Source organism: Lacerta agilis, chromosome 4 (assembly GCF_009819535.1).
Source record: "Lacerta agilis isolate rLacAgi1 chromosome 4, rLacAgi1.pri, whole genome shotgun sequence".
In the NCBI taxonomy this organism is placed as follows: Eukaryota; Metazoa; Chordata; class Lepidosauria; order Squamata; family Lacertidae; genus Lacerta; species Lacerta agilis.
This window is the reverse complement of record NC_046315.1, coordinates 29,622,252-29,642,754: the sequence shown is the minus strand read 5'-3', so window position 1 is coordinate 29,642,754 and position 20,503 is coordinate 29,622,252. Positions and strand designations below refer to the sequence as shown.

Here is a 20,503-nt window from a genome sequence, read left to right as displayed (position 1 = left end):
ACCACAAAGAGAACTTGGAGTCCTTTTGCTTCCCTTTTCATACTTAGAATCATAGAATCAAATAATTGTAGAGTTGGAAGTGACCCCAAGGGTCATCTAGTTCAACCCCCCTGTAATATAGGAATCTTACCTAGATCATAAATTTATTTATATATTTACTAAATTTGTATATCACCCTTCATCCTTGCCCTCCCTCCTGCTATATCTTTTCTTTTAGGAGGGGTGATAAAAATTAAACAATATTCCAACGGTGGAGGAACCGTGCAACTATATAATCTGATATACAAATTATGTTTCCTATGCCCCCTAAAGGCTGATATTCAAAAGAGCATTGTGAAGAAAGAGTTTAGCCATGCTCGGCCAACTAAAACAGGGAATAGTTAATGCATGGAGAGAAGAGACTGGCTCACACCAGCTATTCTCATCCAGGCATTGATTTTGCTTTTTTGGGCTATAGCATACATGGTAAGGGTGCAGTTGAAGCTCAAACTCACATTAATGTTCCATCTATAGCATTTCAGTGGATACTGGATGACACCCCCCTTTTCTCAAAGGTGGCAAATAAGACAACACCTGTTCAATATGAAATCTTCTAAAATAGCATTGCCCTATTACAAGGGTAGTCAGATTTGTAGTTGTAGCCGATAGACACAAGAAAAATATATCCAAGCCAACTTTTTTAGCTGTAGGATAAACATATTGATTTAAACACCTGTTTACTCTGTTCCAGGGATGATTGCAGAAGTCAGTTTCTGTAAATTCCAATGTGAACTGACCTGATCTGCAGTTCCCAGAATAATGTGTCCCTTGAATTGTAATTATCCTCAGGTTTCTGCTCTTCTCTGAATTTTGCAATACAGCTGTCTGTTGAAAATGTGCTAAGATGTGCATTGTAGGTTTAAATACATTTAGAAATGCATATATTGAAATAAAACACATATTTAAATATGTATTTTGTGATTAGTCAGATATTTAAAGATTTAGTTATGTATTATTTTGTGTGTGCAGATCTTTCTATTTATTTATTGTTTTGCATATTAATGTGCAAATGGGGGACAAGACACTTACATCTGTCAAAGTGCCCTAGCCTAGACACAGCCTGATCTGTCCATCCCTTCTCTGCCATATGTTATTTACTCTTTGGGGTGATTTTAGATGTGCTACTGTAATTTAGGGATGCAGGTGGCGCTGTGGTCTAAACCACAGAGCCTAGGGCTTGCCAATTAGAAAGTCGGCAGTTTGAATCCCTGCGATGGGGTGAGCTCCCGTTGTTTGGTCCCAGCTCCTGCCAACCTAGCAGTTCAAAAGCACGTCAAAGTGCAAGTAGATAAATAGGTACCGCTCCAGGCAGGAAGGTAAACGGCATTTCTGTGCGCTGCTCTGGTTCGCCAGAAGCAGGTTAGTCATGCTGGCCACATGACCCGGAAAAACTGTCTGCGGACAAACGGCGACTCCCTCGGCCAGTAAAGCGAGATGAGCGCCGCAACTCCAGAGCCGTTTGCGACTGGACTTAACTCTCAGGGGTCCTTTACCTTTACTGTAATTTTAATCAGTAACTTTGTTTCTTATGGCTTGAATGGCATGGGAATGATGATTTCTATATAAGGGCATTAATTGCAGTTTTATTTTTTAACCTCTTTTTGAAATTCTTAATGGTATTAAAACTGTCGTTTTCATTACTACAACACACTAAGACTGGTGGCTGCATTGGGTGAGCTCAGGGTCACTTTTTCTGAGCAGCAAATTTAGAACCCAAATGCATATGTGAAATCAAAGTTTTCTGTCCACTTTGTGCTTCTATTCAAATTCAAGTACCATGTTTTTCAGTGTATAAGACTAGGTTGTTTTTTTTTTAAATAAAAAATAATGTTAAAAAAGGGGGTAGTCTTATACACGGCGGCAATCTTCCCCAATTTTCTTAATTTTGAGTCCCCCAAAATACACAGGGGCGTGTTATACACAGGAAAAATACGGTACTTATTTGTCATGTTTGTATCCCACTCTTCCTCTCAGGATAGCCTGCATGGAGCGTATTCTTTTTTATCCTCACATGAAGTAGATTGTGGGGGGAGAGGTGGGCAAATGAGTGGGCCAAGGTCAGAGGACTTCATGGGATTCCAGTTCAGGTACCCTGGTCTAAGTACAGCATGCTAACCACTCCACCACCTTTGCTTGTACACAAAACAGTGGAATATTAAATAATAATGATGATGTGCACTGGGGAAAAATAGTACAGAAATGCTTTTAGTAACTGGCAAACTACATCCAGTAAAAGTAACGATGGCTCATTAAAAATAATTTCCAGCATCTTTCCCATAGATTAATAGCGTTCCAGGTTTTGCTTTATTCCTAACACAAAAAGCCAGCTATGTGCTAGAGCTGCAATCTGCAGTGTTGTGTTTAGATTGTGCATTTTTAATTTGAGCCACTGCTAAATAAAATGTGCAATGACAGCTCAAACAAACAAAAGCCTTTAGAGAGAGAGAGAGTCAAATTCGAGTATTTAATGTAATTTTTTTCTCTCTCAATCTTACATAAACTTCAGTTAGTCACCAAGCAAGATATCTCCAACTGCGATATTTTTGGCCTCATTAACTTCCCCAAAGGCTATAAACAAGCAACCAGGCTTTAAGGTGCTTATTGAAAGCACACCAGTACAGACTAGCCATTAATAGCAAAAAAAGCAAAAGAAAGAAAGAACATACTCTATATGACTAGAAGGTAGGAGTTGGGCTGAGAAATGAACAAGAGTAGCTCAACTCTATCTGCCCTGATTTTGCCCCCAAATTATAATAAAAGAAGTTATAGCCATTTCCTTAAATAAATCAAATTTTAAAGATCCCTGCTACAAAAGCTCCTGGACATGTTGCCTGTTATTTGGCCGGAATTATCTATTCTGGAAACTATGCCTTCAAATTTCACCTACTTCTGTAAGAAGAAATAACATTATAGCCACTTTTTTGGTTTTTCAGTCATGAGCGCGGGTGAGGAAACAAAGTAGACTCACAAACTGTAATGGCTACTGCAGTTACCCATCTGAAATTCAGCAGAATTTATGCTTTTAGAAGGAGCAAACTTCCTTACAAATATAATCCAATTCTGCCCCCAAATAAAAACAATATAGACATTTTGCTTTAAAAAAATAATGCAAAGTTTAAAATGTCCCCCTGACAAATGTTTCTGTACCAATCTGTTTGCAATTTTCCAGGTTTTATGCACACTAGAGCAGCTGCTATGGCTACAAATCTCGTCCACCTCTGTCAGAAGGGCAATTTAAAAAGTTTAATTTTTATTATTATTTCCCAACAGTGTATTTGGAAGGGAAGGAATGAGGAAAAGGCAGACAATCTCCAAGCCAAATAAGACAGTCTTTGGACAGAGGCAGGCTGTTTTCCAAAGTGTTGAATTTTGATCTGAACTGAATCTTGTGGCCAGTGCACACCCCTAATATTTATACCTGCACATCTCGAGCCCCATCTCGAAAGAAGCATGAGGAAATGCCTCTTCTAAGATGATGCATCCACATCACCTGAAAACAAAGCAGCTGTTGTTTTTTTTGCTATGGTTTACTCCTATACTTTGGCCACCTCATGAGAAGAGAAGACTCCTTGGAAAAGACCCTGATGTTGGGAAAGATGGAGGGCACACGGAGAAGGGGATGACAGAGGATGAGATGGTTGGACAGTGTCCTCAAAGCTACTAACATGAGTTTGGCCAAACTGCGAGAGGCAGTGGAGGATAGGCGTGCCTGGCGTGCTCTGGTCCATGGGGTCACGAAGAGTCGGACACGACTGAACGACTGAACAACAACAACAACTCCTATGCAAATTTATGCAAATAGAATCTATATTAAAATTATTTACTCAAAGGACAGTGGCAACCCAACCCAGCAGGAGAACATTGTTGCCCACTGGGCAAGTCACTCCTACTCCTGCTTGTGAGCTTCCCATAGGCTTCTTGTTGGCTCCTGTAGGAACAGAATGCTGGATGAGATGGGGCTCTGCTCTGATCTAGAAGGGCTCTTCTTTTGTTTTTATGCCTATCAAGTTGAGGAAAACTTAAGAAAGAGTTGAGTTATGCTGCTCCCTTTGTTATGATAATATAATGGAAGCCAGGAGTTTTGATCTTGGAAACAAGCTGTATTCCCTGCTGCTTTTATCTATCCCACAATGGAAGGGTAAATATCTCATGCCTACATGTAGGATAGGCTTTTAAATAACGATCTCATTAGAATGATGCTATTTAATAAGAAAGGGCACTTCATCTCAGAAAACATGGCAAACAAAGGCCATTAGGAGAAAATAATAAAGAAACGTGGTGCACATTTGCATACAGATGTGGTCACTCAGAAGATAGTAATTACAGCATTTCACATTGTACAGTTACTTATTGTCACATCTTTTTTTGCACCCTCTCCAATCTCCTTTAATGTCAGAGAACGAGTGCTTCTCTATATGAGGAAATAATATTGATTATTATCTTGCACAAGTATGACTGGCAGTGCGATCCTAGACAAGTCTAAAGGTAAAGGGCAAAGGGAACCCAGACCATTAGGTCCAGTCGCAGACGACTCTGGGGATTGCGGCGCTCATCTCGCTTTATTGGCCGAGGGCGCTGGTGTACAGCTTCCAGGTCATGTGGCCAGCATGACTAAGCCGCTTCTGGTGAACCAGAGCAGCGCACAGAAACGCCGTTTACCTTCCCGTTGGAGTGGTACCTATTTATCTACTTACACTTTGACGTGCTTTCAAACTGCTAGGTTGGCAAGAGCAGGGAACGAGCAACGGGAGCTCACCCCATCGTGGGGATTTGAACCGCCGACCTTCTGATTGGCAAGCCCTAGGCTCTGTGGTTTAACCCACAGTGCCACCCGCGTCTGCCTAGACAAGTTTACTCAGAAGTAAATCTTACTGTGCTCAGTGCTGTGCCCATCTCTATTGTGTGTGTTTAGAATTGCAGCCTTAGGCTATGATCCTATATCCATTTACCTGGAAATGAACCCTACTGAGCCTTGGTGAACGTTCTCCTTAGTAAGCATGTATAGAATTGCAGCAAAGCAAGATTTAGGGGACTGGGACCAGTTTGCCTGCACTGGGCACTGAGCCAAGAGGGCACTACTAAGGATGGCACAACAATGACAAGCAATGGAAGGTGAGAGGTGGGGGGGTGCTGAATTTTGGCGTTGCACAGGGCGCAGCTGAAATTTTAAAGCCCAAAGTCCACCACTGATTGCACTGTTAGTGAACTAGCACAAATCTCATGTAGACAAAGATCCAGATTGTGTTAGGATGTGTAAGTATAGGATGTATACTTCACTGCATTCCATGGATATCCATGATTTTGTATAGGTTGAGTAATTTGTGTAGTATGCATAGGCTGAGTAATTTGTGTATTATTCCAATCAAATATACATGCATTTTTTTTGGCCTATGATTCGGCTACATAGCTTACACATCCAGATTTCTCAATAGCAAGTGAGCTTCTCCTTAGGCTGCTTTACTTTGTTACACAACCTCCCAAATTATATACTAAAGGTCTATTAAACAGTGAGTTTTCCTTTCCCTTTGTAGTACTGTTCTATCCTGTTCTTGCTTTTTGATACTTCTTTTTTTGAAATATGTTCCAAAATTAATTAATTAATTAATCATACTGAAAAGGAAAAAGAGAGGTACAGTTTTAAATTCTGCAGATGGGAAGTATTGACAGCAATTCTTTTGGAGTGCAGAGGGTAATTTTAAACACCAAAGTTCGGAGCAGGCCAGTTCCTCACACAGAACTGAGAAGAATAGTGCCTGGACATTTTGCCAGAATCTTAACATTTTTTTAAAAAAAAAATGAAAGCAAAACTAAAGCTGGGAATCTGGGGATTATGGTCCATCCCAGGATGGAAGATAATGTCCCTCCTTGCTATTTCCTCTGCACGTCATTTGGAAGCACGCCGGACCGAGAATGGCTGCCTGGCAATCGGCCGAGAGAGCTCGTTATCCACTTGGCTTGCAGTCATCTTTCTCTTCTTCAGATACCCATAAAGTAGAGGCTGAGGCAAGGTGAGGCAACAGCCTCAGGCAGAAGGGTCCACAGAGGCAGCAGATCCTGATGTCAACCTTCCTTCTTCCTTTGTCCCTGACTTAGATCTTCACTCAACCCTTCTTGCCTGGTCAGGGCCGTCTTAAAGGGATTGGCAGGTAGGGTGTTGGGGCACCATTTTGTGGTTCACCTCAGGTATCAAAATGTCTTGGGCCAATCCTGGGCTAAAGTAATGGATATTGATAGCTCAGCAGGGATATCAAACTTGTTTTCCATGCTGAAGTCCTCCCCAAAGCAAGCCCACGAAGGTTAAGAGAATTATTTTCAGTCAGGCAAGGCAAACTTTCCTTCTTGTTATCAACATGACAATGTGGTGAAGTTAAGTGTTGCTTTCCACACCCCGATTTGGTAATAAAAGATACTCACAATTCACAGTGACTCGGACTTGCTTGACATCTGCTGTGGACACCTCGTTTGCAGCTTTGCACTCATACTTGCCCGACTGTTCCCGGGTAATCCCCAGAATCTCCAGGAACTCTTCCTCACCTTCAAATTCCCTGCCTGAGAGGAGACAAAATACACAATTCAATTACTTAAGAGGGCATTGAATGGAATAGGATTTTTATTTTTGTGTGAAAGAAAATCTGTAAAATAAGGAGTTTTTGGAAAGAGGTTCATGTCCAGCAATTAGAGACACAAATTGAACTCCTAAAGAAAATTGGGTTGACTTGCCAGCTCATGTAGAAGGTATTTGGGTACTGAAGTGAGCCAGTCTGGCAGTGGCTACAAATATATGCACACATGATGATATTTTTCTGTTTCCTTTACAGTATAGAGAATGGATGATGTTTGTGTTTATTTGTCAATATACAAGTTAACCAGGCTTCACAGGACACAAAAGCAAATACCTATGTAAAGGGTGCTAATGCATGCAATGCCACTCCTATCCTAAAGCCTGACAGGGACCAAAACAGCTGCAGTTTCTCTTTTTCAATCCTTGTACACCCCATGAGACAAAAATGATTCCCCTCAAATTTCACACAACCAGTTGCCCAATGATATTCACTGACTCTCTTTAACAGTGAAGATGTACCAAAATCTAAAGCAAGGGCTACTCTGAGGGCCCCATAACTACTGTTTGAAATGGCAGCAAAGCTTTTGTGTGTGAAAAAAGTGAGAAAACTTGGGCCATGTAATCTTTAATGTTAAACCAATCCGCTTTTTAAAGTTTTCACCAAGCCACCAAATATTATTCCTGTCTTTGGGGAAGCCCTCATTGCTAAAAGCAATCTGCCCCTTGGGAAATTCACAGAATTTGCTTATCACCAGAAGTCCTCACAAATGGCCTCACAAAAGCGAGGGAGAGGGAAATATTTGGCCCAGCATTAATTAAAATGCACAGTTTGAGAGAAAATACACATGTATTTAAATTCCCTTTTAAACCCATCTAAATTAGTGTCCATAATCACATTCTATGGTTGAGTTTAATGCTATAGTATCATTATGCTATGTGTGAAAAAGTGCTTTTGTCTGTCCTGAATCTGCCATCATTTTCCTTCATAGAAGTGTTTCAGTAAGACTTGAGATCTTTATCTATGGTCCAGATGTGACTATATTCAAAACAAGCAAGCAAGCAAGTGAAAAACAGAGGTTCATTTGCTTCCTTTCCAATGACTGGAGCAATAAGTGACAACAACTGAATGGCAATATCAGCAAGACCCATCCTTAGAAGCTTCTGTTCCCTTTGGATTCCCTACAGTGGCCCCAATGTCTCTGAACTTTCCATTCATTTTACAGTATTGGCATGGGTTTCCTGTGACATAGAGTACAAAGTACATTAGCCAGGTCTCTTTAGCTGAGTGCAACAGAGCATGTAGGAAAGACCCTAGTTGAAATTTCTTTGCTCGTGTTTTTTTTTTAAGAGAACAGATGAAACTTTGACCGGAACATTGGGTAGATATTTTTTTTTAAGAGTTAGCAGTAACAAGAATAAATATCCCAAACAAAACACTCTCAGCTAAAGCATAATTTCCATTTTTGTCACTGGGCAGAGACAGCCAAAACTGGGCAGAAACACTTCTGCATTTGGAAGGGTCTTGATCCACATTCACTGATCTTCTTCCAGTCTAGGGTTGGATAAACATGGGCATTCAATTCCAAAATCTGCCAAGACTGATATAAAGAACAACAGACACCTGGACCCCATGCCTGCTTTGTGGTGGCAGAGTGCTTTCATTGGAGACAAAGTAAACCCTCTTAGCATAATCTGGGAATTATTCAGTTACCATTCAAAAATGTGTTGCTGGAGAAGAGAAGTAATGAAAAATGCGTTCCATGTGAGGTAGACAAATCAGAGTGTCTTTGAAGGGAGAAGAGCTTGTTTTGAACCCTGAGAGAGCCTATGCTCTCAGAGATAAATATGGGCCCCCAGAGTAGGATGCTACTCTCTTAATCCCCCAGCAGGTGCTGGTATGGCTGGCACTTTTTTGGAGATTTCACACCCTAAGACATTTAAATAGCCACATAACCTGTTCCTTCCAATGTAATTTTCTCAGTATGGGCTCTTGGACTATGAACAGGTGCCTCTTTGCTCTGCATGCTGAGATGGACATGCAGATAGGAACAGACAAAGGGCACCTGATATGCAGGCCCAGTTTTCAAAATAACTGTGAGACAAGGAGATACAATGCTGACTCTCTCCCCACCATACTAACATGAGGGATGAGAAATTCCAGAATCAGGGCTACTGGATTTTAGATTTCTTTAATGAGGGAAGCTTTTTTAAAATGTCAATCTTTATTGAGTTAAAATGAGTACATCCACACAGTACATATTTGCCATTACAAGTTTGCAACATAAGAAATAAAGAAAAGAAAAACGCAAGATAAGGACAAGTGTATAAAAACCAAGGAAAAAAGAAGAGAAAAAATATACGTAATTATGAAATTCCTCAACATCAAGTATTTTGTTAATACAATGATTAGTCACACAATTAGAAATAAAAAATGCTGCAAACATTTAAAAAGACTTCCAAGTATTCTCATTGTACTCTGTTATGTACATTATACCACAGTTACCTGATTCTTGTGATTTTTCATTGTACCTCAGTTACCTTTTCTGAATTTCAAGGATCAGTCTAATTCTTCCTGGAGATTTCTATTTTCACCATAATTTTTAAAGTATTCTTTATGTATTCTCCATTCCTTATAGACTCTCTGTTTTGTCTGACCTCTAACTCTTCCTGTCATCTTTGCTAGCTGCAGGTAGCCTATTCTACCATTAGATTCTGCCAATCCACTATACTGGGTATTGATTGACTCTTCCAGTTTCTTGCCACTAATATTCTGGCAGCTGTTATCCCATACATGGTCAATGGTCTTTTTGATTTTCCGAGTTCCTTTGGCAGCATGCTTAGGAGGAAAATTTCCTGTCTTTTTTTAAAAAGTAAGTTTAAGTAGTTTTTTTTTTTTAGTTCCTCATATATATTATTCCAAAATTCACAGATTTCTATACAATTCCACCACATGTGTAGATAGGACCCTTTCTCATTTTTACATCTCCAACACATGGGTGATCTGTTTTTATACATTTTGGCAAGTTTTGCTGGGGTTTGATGCCATCTGTACATCATCTTCATAGTATTCTCCCTGAGGTTATAACAAGCCGTCAATTTAATATCCTCCTGCCAGAGTTTTTCTCATTGTTCCATATAAATCTTATAACCCAAGTCTTGCGCCCATCTCACCATTACTGCTTTAACTTGTTCTTCTTTTACCTCCCATTCTAATAATAAATCATACATCTGTGAGATGTATTTTCCTTTACCTTGAATCAATTCCTTTTCAAATTTGGATGTTTCTCCCACAAGACCTGTTTTCCTGTACTTAGATTTTTAGTTAACATTTTAGTTTTTTGGTAGTTTACTTTTAGGCCTGCCATTTTCCCATATATTTTAATTAATTCCAACACCACAGGAATACTTTGCTCCAGATCCTGTGTTGTTATTATTAAGTCATCCGTGAATGCCCTGACTTTATAGGATTTCCCCCCAATTACAACTCCCTTTATCTTTCCCTCCATCGTAATATTTTCCAAGAGTATCTCCAATGCTAGTATGAATAGCAAGGGTGACAGAGCACATCCCTGGCTTTGGATGTGTTTTAAGTATTTTATTTACTTACAAATATACAAGCAAGGCATATGTGTAGCCAGAAAGGCAGCACATCATTGTTCCACATCAGAATGCCTGCATCCTCAAAATTAGGCTTCCATCCTCAAGGTCATTTCAACCACCTTATAGCACTCTTTTTCTGCCTGTGTGTCTTCCTCAAACCTCCTTCTGTTTCAGGGGTGCCAACTTGAATAAAATATTGAGGGAGGGGGGATGTCAGGTAAGCCTGCCCCGCATAATTTATCACATGGCACACTCACGCAATTTGAATGGCAATGCCCATAAACGGGGGGGGGGGCAGTCCCCTCAAATACTTTATGGGGGGTGGCTGAAGGGACCTCAACTCCTAGTTGGCCCCTATGTTTTAAAGTATGTGCTTAATGCGAGGTCATCAACTTTTCAGATCCATGGGCTCAGTTTGAGCTTTGAGAGGGTACCATGAGCAACGGCCACTCTGGTTAATACTCTTTCTCTTCCCCTCCTCTGAGAGAGAGAGAGAGAGAACACACTTCACTCCCCCAAGGGCTCTATTTAAAAGTCAGATCTAGTGGAATTAATCTGAAGCTTGAAAGAGGAAGTGGGAAAGAATGTCGGGCTTCCAACTTTCCCCTTCAGCTCTCTGTACTTTTCAATGGAGAAAAGGATGTGCATCTCACCACTTCATGACTAAAGGGACTGTGTGTGTGTCCCCTTCACAGACTTCATAGGCATCAGGGGAAGACCTCAATGGTGCCATAATATGTACAGCAAAATCCTTGCTCCTTTGGTAATGGTTCTAAACAGATATGTGTGTAAATAAACATGTGTGAATGTTTTCCCAACTATTCTTCAATGTATTAAAATGCAGTAGGAGTCTTAAGTGTTGTTGTTGTTGTTGTTGTTTGTAGCACAGTGATGTTTGGGATTTGTGACAACAGCTGTTCCCTAAACTATGTATTATTTCTAGTAGCCCTGCTAAGATGTTTGTGGCCTTATTCCTTGAGTGTCAGTGACTGTTGCTATATTTGCTGTTCTGGTATATTTCTATCACACTTGCAGTGTGCCTGGAGCTGTACATGCTTACAATTTAAAACAGCACCCTGTTCCTTAGAAATCTATGATAGAAAAAGAAAGAGGAAGAAGGACACAGGGAGAGATGGACAGCAAAATGTTGCTATATTTTTAGCTAAACTGTGTTTGTTCATGGGATGACAGTTTGATCCATATACTTTATAACAGCTATGAAATGCAACTCATACTTAAGCCTTTCTTTCTTCAGTTGTGGGCCCTTAAAGCAAACTATTTTTATTTTTAAATTCATTGAATTGTGATGCTGTATCATACTAATACAAAACAAAACTGACACAGTTGGTATTTTAACTGGACCTCTTCGTCGAGATTGAGCGCTATTTGCACCAATTCAGTTCACCAAACACAGAATGTGGGTCTTGCTAGCTCCAATCTAAATGTCTAAAAGAGGTTGGAGGCTATCTTTGAGGAAGACGGAAATGAATAGTAAGAAGAACAGAGTCTGTCTGCAGGGAGGCATTAAATTGTCAAGCTCTTGGGTGGGGGGGGGGGAGAAGAGAAACAGCAGGGTGTTTGTTTGTTGCTATCTATCTTACTGCAGCAAAGGGAGCTGGAGGAAGGTGGATATTTTGGACAATTTCCAGAGCAAGTCTCTGTGTTTGCACCATTTCATAAGCAAGTTGGGAATACCACCCGCTTGCTGGCATTCTCCACTGTTATAGCTTCAGATGGCTCCCCACTGTGTATTCTCCAAATGTTTTCTTAGTTTAGCTTTATATATATCCCAAGTGATGGGTGTTTCTTTACCACTTTCCTAAGGCAAGGCTAGCCAGCATATAAATACAGTTGACCTTTACACAACTGACCTTTTCTTAGTGACATCTCATAAATCCAAGTTATATACCACTTTGCCCACCCTCTTTACCTTGGGGAATATACCCTTCAGAGACTCCTAGATTGATGGTTTGCACGCCCTCCCTTAGGTGTTGCCCAGCCAAGCCATACTCATGCCATATCTTCCTACTGTCTGATAGAATAAAGGAAAGGAGGGTTCTCCATGGTCAATAAAAAGCATGTTGCTCAGGAGCAGTTGTGGGAAACCTTTGGTCCCTGGATGCTGCTATGCTTCAGTCTCTACCAGTCCACCACCAACCACACCAATGGCAGGGACCAGAAGAGTAAGCACCGTGGGCCAACTGAAATATTAGGCACCTGCCTTTTCCTGGAAACTCTTGCTGCATTTCTGGATGTGGGTTCCAATGTCCAGCCATGGAGCTCATATGTGCACTGTACACTACCTTTCTTGTGAGAACTTGCAGGTACACTTAGGTGTCTTCATAGCAGCACATGAAGATATATACAATACTTAACCTTTTGTTTTGAAGAACCATTCCCAAATATATCCCTAACCACAAAGACAAATACTGTTCAGAAAAGTTTACATTATTCACAGCATCACAAATTGTTTTGCCCTAGCATGCATATACAATTTTAATGCTGTATTCACATTTTTCACACTCTCCTGTAATTTCCTTTAGTGGGTCACTTCTTACGTCTGTAATGTTTCATAGGCATTTCCATATCAGGAAAACAGCTACTCCAAGCTTTAAGGCATAGGATTTTTCTTCTAATAAGGGAGCAAAGGTTTGGGTGGAAGCATGAGGATCCAAATGTGAGAAGCCCCTGAGTCTGTTATACATATACCTAGAACATCTGTCCAGTAATGAAAAATAGGGCATCTATATCCTTTAACTACCATGCTTCTCCTTATAGGGTATTAATCTTTCAAAGTTCTAAATATACATAGCTTGTCATCAAAGCACTTCCATAAGCCTGAACTGAAGAACAGGACTTTTGCCAGAACAGCAATCTATTGGTAGCATCCTTATTGGCAGCTAAAGGTAAGAGAATCAACTACAGACAGAGGCAGACATTTCATGTTCACTTCACTGATGTATTCTGTTGAGGAGACGAGCACAAAATTCCTTACCATCCTTCTCTTACACACACACACACCTTGCATCTCTCTTTCTCTGACACCCACCCACATATGTTTCTTTGTTTTTAGTTGTTTCTTCTCCTTGTTGCGTATTTACACAAAGATAAAATTCAGACTCACCTACGTATATGTTTATGTATGGGGTGGGGGAAATAGCAGAATTCCTGCTGCTTTGTTTGTTTTCTTCAAACACCCTTTTGTAGATGTGTGGAGTGGAGAGCAGAAGGGGCCATGGGACCATGTTGGGCACCCTCCACTTAAAACAAGATGCAAAGGGATGAAAAAGAGTGCCAATCAAAAGATGCCATTTGAAGTTTTCTGTGGCAGCTTCCAGTGCTGTATGGAGGGTCCTTTTTTGTTTTGTTTTGTTCTTTCCGCACTTTTCATGTTTAGTCTAAGGTCTAACTCACCTAGCTCTTTCCCCAGCTCACCACCTTGCATTCCCCAAGACTGTGCTTCAGAAAAACAAAGATAGCGAAGGGAGCCTTTGGCATCATTTTCTTGTTTTACCTCCAGCTGGGGATTTTCTCCCCCTCCTATTTACAACTTTGAAGCCTCTGTTTATCAGTCTTTTCTTCTTCACCCACCACAGATTTCCAGGAGCTTGGCATTTTTATCTGTCCCTTAGTTGAAGAGACTTGTTTTAAATTACACACACACACACATACAAAGATCAGTAGAGAGTGGCAGATGGTAAATGAGTAAAAGGGTTGGACGTGCTGGAAGGCAACAGGCAACGGGGAAAATGGAAAACAAGAATGACTGGGGAGGCAGGAAACGCAAGGAGGATCAGGCAAGCCAGAAATGAAGAGAGATGGAGAGTGGTAGGGCTAATGGAGCTGAGAAAAGAAGGAAGCTTCGGACAGAGCTGGGGAGACTGAGCATGAGATGGTTAAAACTGCATCAGCGCTGTTGCATTCCTGCTTTGGGAGAAATACATGAGGAGCACTACCAGGTTGTGGCTAGAAAGCATTACCTGACAGCCAAATGACCACCCCTCTCTTGCTTTCTTTGCACCTTAATGATTTTCCATGAGTATAAGGGTCCACTGTTGGCCCCACTCCAGATATCATGCAAGTCACATTCCCCTATGTGCTATACTTAGTTGCAGGTCAGTGTCCACAGACAGGAACCTTGAGGGATTTGGTTCAAGTGGCAGCCTATTTGCACCAAGGTCTATGTGCACTTTCTTTCTGAGAGATCGGACACAAACAGTGAGGATTGGGCCTGTTACATCTTCCTACCTGAAGCTCAGCACTGGCACTCCACAGGGATGCGCACTAAGTCCATACCTGTATTTGTTCTATACATATGATGGCATTTCATCTGACTCATCTACTGCAATTATTAAGTTTGCTGATGACACCACCGTAATGGGTTTAAATACAGGCAGAGATGAATCTGTGTACAGGGGAGAGGTTCAAAAGGTATCCACATGGTACTTAGAGAACAATCTGCACCTAAACATTGGCAAGACAAAGGAGATGGTGTTGGACTTTTGGAGGAAGAGAGGGGAGCTAGCCCCGTTATATATCAGGGGAGTCTCTTCCTTTAAATTCCTGGGAGTCCATCTTAGTGAAGACCTTACTTGGAAGGTCAATACAGCCCAGGTGGTTAGGAAGGCCCAACAGAGACTTCATTTCCTTAGGGTCTTGAGAAAGAACAATGTTAGACAACAAGTGATGATTTCCTTCTATCGGTCCACAATAGAAAGTGTTCTCTCATTCTGTATTACGGTGTGGTACACTGGTTTGACAGCCATGGACAGAAAGTCCCTACAGAGGGTGGTGAAGACAGCACACGATATCATGGGCTGTTCCCTGAGTCCGCTAGATGTCATCGCAGGAGATCGTTGCCTCAGAAGTGTGAGGAACATTCTCAGGGATGACTCACACCCTGGCCAGCACCTTTTTAATCTCCTGCCCTCAGGCAGGAGATATAGAATCTCCTGCCCTCAGGCAGGAGATATAGAAGCATTATAAGCTGCACCAACAGGTTAAAGAACAGTTTCTATCCGTGGGCCGTGAGGCTGCTGAATGGAAGACAGCAACATTGCAGCTGACATTCAGGGTTGGTGGTCATACGAAAGCACATAGAGTGTAACAAGGACTGGGAGATTGGGGGGGGCTCATTTTAAACTCACTGTAAACAAGTGGTACAGTGACAATAAAGTATTTCTATTTTTCTATTCACAGGCATCCAACTGGCAAACATCCAATCTCAATGCATGGACCTTGAGGGCAGGGCTAAGGAAGCTATGTGATGCTGGAGACAGCAGACAGCATCAGGGCTCCCCAAGCCCCTTGTACTTGTAGAGTATGCTTCGTGCACTCAACACTAGAAAACAGTTTATGCTTTTGCTGTATGTATATGCAGCAAAATATATCTTTGTATATTATTTATACTGGAAATGGAAGCTACCTATTCTGTTTGTTCACAAGGTAGAGCGGGCTACAAAATCCCAATAAATGAATCAATGAATAATACTCCCAGGTTTCAAAGAAGCATCAAGTGCTCTAGGCACAAAAGCAGACTGGGTAAAAATTGCTGTGTTAACAATTGTTCTGTCAAAGCAATAAGACACAGCTGAGTGCATGCTGCGTAAGCGAGCTCCATGCCACCAATGGTTTTAGACATCTCATTCTTATGCATAACCAGCAATGAGCAGAGTGGCAAAGAGGCCTGAGGTCTGGCTCTGGCTGGTTCTTTGAAGGCTCCCATTTATGGGCTGGCAAGCCAGCTTCCCCAGTCAACAGCATTCAGAGCTTATAGTCTATACCCATAGCTCCCACCTAACTCTCTCTAGCTGGACTTGCTAGTGTTCTTTTCAGTTTATGTCTTTTCCATGCACATTTTCTGGGCAGAAAATAACCATCTCACAGCTGCTATATTTCTCCTGCAGCCTTGTATTGAAAGCCCACCTCCCAAGCTTCAATGGACAAAAGAGCACACACTCTGGAGCACATATTGAGCAGATATAGACATACTATGTGCAAAGATAAAGGCATACTTATGAACCCACATTGATATTCTGACCCCGTAGAATCCTTCTGACTCACCTTTAATGCTTTCACCTAGGAATATTTGTTTTGCCATTTGTGAATCGTTGTCCAAGTATATACAATGAACGTGATTGGAAGTTTTTACAACAAGCCAAAATTATATCCATGTGCAGAGTTTCTATTTTGCACTCTACCACTAAAAGAGTTATCATAAAATCCAAGACTTTGAGGTCATTCAAAGGCAGCCAAAATGAAGTATTATTTGATGACCTGGGAAATCCTTAGCTTTAAAAAGGAGAATAATGCACACAGTTCTCAGATAAAAATTCTGATGCTGTCATCCATGCCTAAGAGTTCTCATTGACCAAGTGGTGCTGAGTGGTGCAGATCGATTTCTCAGTTGTTTTAATAAGATCCTCTGCTTCTTGTCTTGGTATAACCACCATTCAGTAAGAAGGAGGAAAAAGGGAGTGGGGTGGCAGTTCTCTTTTGCAGGAGGGAAGACAGACAGAGGAAATCAATTGGTTTGTTACTGACTATGTTCAGCACAACAGCATAATGGAGCCTAAGAGTTGCTTAGGGGACAAGGGTATATTGCTTGCCGTGCAAGCATTTGAAAGGCAATTAAAGCAGAACAACCAGCCAGCCTTCGTATTCTCCAATGACTCTGGGAACAAAATGTTCGCTCTTGCTGAACCATATCCACACACCATAGCAAAGGGAATATGGAGTAGAAGGGAGCATAAAGAATGGGCTGAAGACCTGCTGCAGTCCCTAAAGACAGTGATATGCTTGAAAGGTTTCTTAACAACTGTTGATTCCCAGATTTTGGTTTCAGGTACAACAACACAGTTTTGTTTTTTAATTAAAAAATGTCTTTATAAATCCAGATCAGTTAACTGTGCACAATGATGAGTTTATAAAATAAATTTGAAACCACTTAAGATCTGTATTCAGACTTTAGTTTATACCATTTGCAAGGAATGGTATAAATGGTAAAGATCACAGGGTTAAATTATGCTACCCCCAGAGCTGCAAATATTTGGGCAGGTACCTGAATGGATAGTATCTTAACTTATGCAGTTCGTTTCGCTCAAACATGCATTATGGACTTTGGGTTGTTTCTGCCATGGAGAGATATGAAACTGCCTTACTGCAGACCAGACCATTTGTCCTTCCACTGTCACTGGCAGAATTTTTCAAGGGATGGGCAAAGTAAGGGACATAGTTTGAGGAGTTGAGATTAGAAGATTGCACACAGGGGAGTCTTTGGACACTGACCCATGTTTACATTTCTGCTCTGGTGGTATAATATCTGATCTAACAGTACAAAAAGAGAACTGTGGATTTGGTGCTGCTGTGCTACATCATTTGGCCATTTCCCTAGTTGATATGCATGTTTTGGTGTATAAAAATAAGTCTGCAGGCCCAAGATGATGTTGAAGAATAGAGTGATTGGCAAAGCACAGAAGAAATGAATCCATAGAAAATATTGGAGTATCCAAGTGAAAAACAGAAGTGTGAGAGAAGAAAATTGTAAAGTGAAAGGTGATGCAGAGCAGACTGGAAGGCTGATTAAGATAAATGAATAGGAGAAAGAGAGGGAAAGAGATAAAACAGAACAGTGGGGGGGGGGTCCAGAAAGAGATAAAGCAAAGAGGAAGGAAGCAGAGAAAATAAATCAAATAAGTGATTCCAAAGACTGACAGAAAAGAAGTTGTGCTAGAGGGACCCATGTGTCCCTAGTGAGCAGATAAGCACCCTGTTCTGCCATGCACCACTTATCAGTGTTGTTGAATACACAAAGCAGTGCCATCCCAGAAGAACGGTTAAAAGGACTTTAGTTTTAGGCACTATTCTTCTTGAAACTCTGGGAGTTGGGATTTTGTTAGGAACTTTGTCAGGGTGTACTCATGAGAGTTGCAGAATTTGCTGCCGTGCCTTTGCTCTGCCATACCTAAGGGAGTAGTGGATTGTATTAAAGTGACTTGGTTGCATAGCCCTTGTGAGAATTTTGTAATGCTACAAGAGATGCAGTTGAATGAATGTGCTGGGAACACAAAGCGCAGCAACAGAGAAGGATGTCATCTTCATCCCTAGAATGGCTTCATTTTCCACCGGGAAAAGAAGAGAAAAAGAATACTGTGTGGCTGAATGTAGAAATTTCTGAAGAAGAGGAGGTGGAGTGAAATTTAGACCTGCAGTAACTAGGTTCAGTAGGAAACAAATTCCTTTTGTTCAAGTCTAATACAAACATCTATAGACATAACCTATAAGAATTAAAAGAACTATTCGTGCTTTGTTACTGTGATTAAAAATGCCTGTCTTCCTGCTGCTTCTCCATTCAAAAAAAGTCTCATTCTCACCAGACTTTTGTTACATGCATATGCACGTCATGTTGTGTAGTTGTGGCAGGGCTGGCCCTGCTATTAGGCAGTGTGAGGCAGTGACAAAATGTTTGGCAACAGAGTTGTATGGAATATGTGGTTGGCTCCTGTGCTCCTAAAAGCTGGCCTGCTGCTCTCAGGTGCAATTCGGGATGCTGTCCCATCAGCAAAGATTTAACTGCAAGTTCGGTTGGAAGAATGATACTTATTTTCCTTCAGCTTAGGCAAACAAATCGGAACAAATGCTCAGCAAAAACCGGACATCCATGTAAGCTTTGTGCATGCAAATGCTCAATAAACAGCTTGTCTGGAGGAGGAGGAGGAGGAGGAGGAGGGAGGGAGGGAGGGAGGGAGGGAGGGAGGGAGGGAGAGAGAGAGAGAGAGAGAGAGAGAGAGATCCTAATCACAGATCTCCTGTATTTTGTATGACCCTTATTTGCAAACTGAATGGGGCCAGATGGGGATGGGGGGGGGAATGTAGGCTCCTCTTCCCCCCTCTCTTCCCCAGGTTATTCACATGATGTGATTCAGGTACATCAGAAAAGGAGACTATTCCTCCATGTGACTAACGGTACTATAACACCAAGGACACTTAAAAACTGACACCATAATTCTCTCCTTTTCTGTTCCTGAGCTTATGGGAGGGTCCCACATCAGTCCCCGAAATGAGGCGTGCCAGGAGGGTGGGTGGAAATGCTGCCAGGAGGCCAGCAGGCCAGTGGGCCAAAGCTTAATAGGAAAACAGCAGCGATTTGTCTCCACCACTATTTACGTTTCAAGCACATGACAGGCTGTCAGTGGAAGAGAAAGCTGCTAAATTTACTGCCTTCTAGATCCCTGCCACAGTCACACACTTGACAAGTCACTTCATTTTAAAGCCTGTCTTTTACTAGGCTTCTCTCCCCATGCCTGATTCTCAAATACAGACAACAAACATGCTGCCAGGGGGCGTGGAAGGAGGGTTTTTAAAAATGCAGTTAAACTACCCTTCTAATTGCTGTGTGAGTTTCTGTGGAAAGTCCCAGAAAAGCCTTTGTGTGACACGGTTCACTTCTGGGACCCTTGCTTGTAGTGGTTTGCTTGAGAATAGTAAATGGGATCTGTGCATGAATGGGGAAAGGGCCGGACTCTAATGGCGGTTGGTAAAACAGTGAGCAGACCAGGTGTGTGAAAGAGGTGACTGATATATGCAAAGAATGAGAGCTTTATATTCACACCTTTCATGCCAAGGGTGGAGAACCTCAGGCCCAGGAGCTGAATGAAGCCCTTAAATGCACCTCTGTCTTGCCCTTGGGACTCTTACCGGGCCACACCTTCACCCTGGAAGCCACAGAAGGGGATGACTGATAGGACTAGAGAGGAGACAGGAGGCAGCATCCTCACAAATTTCTTGCCTCCCCCGCCACTGGGATACTTAAAAGGTGTGTCCCAGGTAGGGATGTCGGACAATTCTGTAGAAATGGGGAGGGTAATTGTTGATGTAGACTTGTTCAACCCATGTCTGGTGCAGAAATCAATCCAGCGAATACAGCCAGTAGTCATATGTAAAAGATGTGCTTTTTCTCCCATTTGCATTGTGTTTCCTTTGCATTGAAATGAACAGAGTGGAATAACATAATAACAATGTTATTGCATAATTTATGTCAATTTGCCACAGAGGAAAGCAAGATAAATATCTTGGGTTTGGATGGAATACAAACTGCAGAAGAATGGAAACAGTGCTGCATGTGAGAAATACAGGGTGGAAGGGCAAAAAATCCTTCTTACATCCCTAGTCCCAGCTAAAGGTGGCAACTATATCACCTAGAACAAAATACATATTAATATGCATAGTATAAAGTGAGTGTGTTATACATTTATTTACATGCTTCATTTTTTTTATACCAGTGTTTTATTCCAAACTGCTTTA

The 20,503-nt window shown here is 41.4% G+C and overlaps 1 protein-coding gene across 5 annotated transcripts in view; it reads right to left on the bottom strand.

Moving 5' to 3' along the window:
• Positions 1–20,503, bottom strand: part of LSAMP (limbic system associated membrane protein) — a 1,400,662-nt gene that overhangs the window by 34,584 nt on the left and 1,345,575 nt on the right. For all 5 annotated transcript variants that reach the window (XM_033146535.1, XM_033146537.1, XM_033146538.1 and 2 more), the window contains one exon: positions 6,454–6,588. In XM_033146535.1, the coding sequence (XP_033002426.1) occupies positions 6,454–6,588 (135 nt within the window). The remainder of the gene's footprint in view (positions 1–6,453; positions 6,589–20,503) is intronic.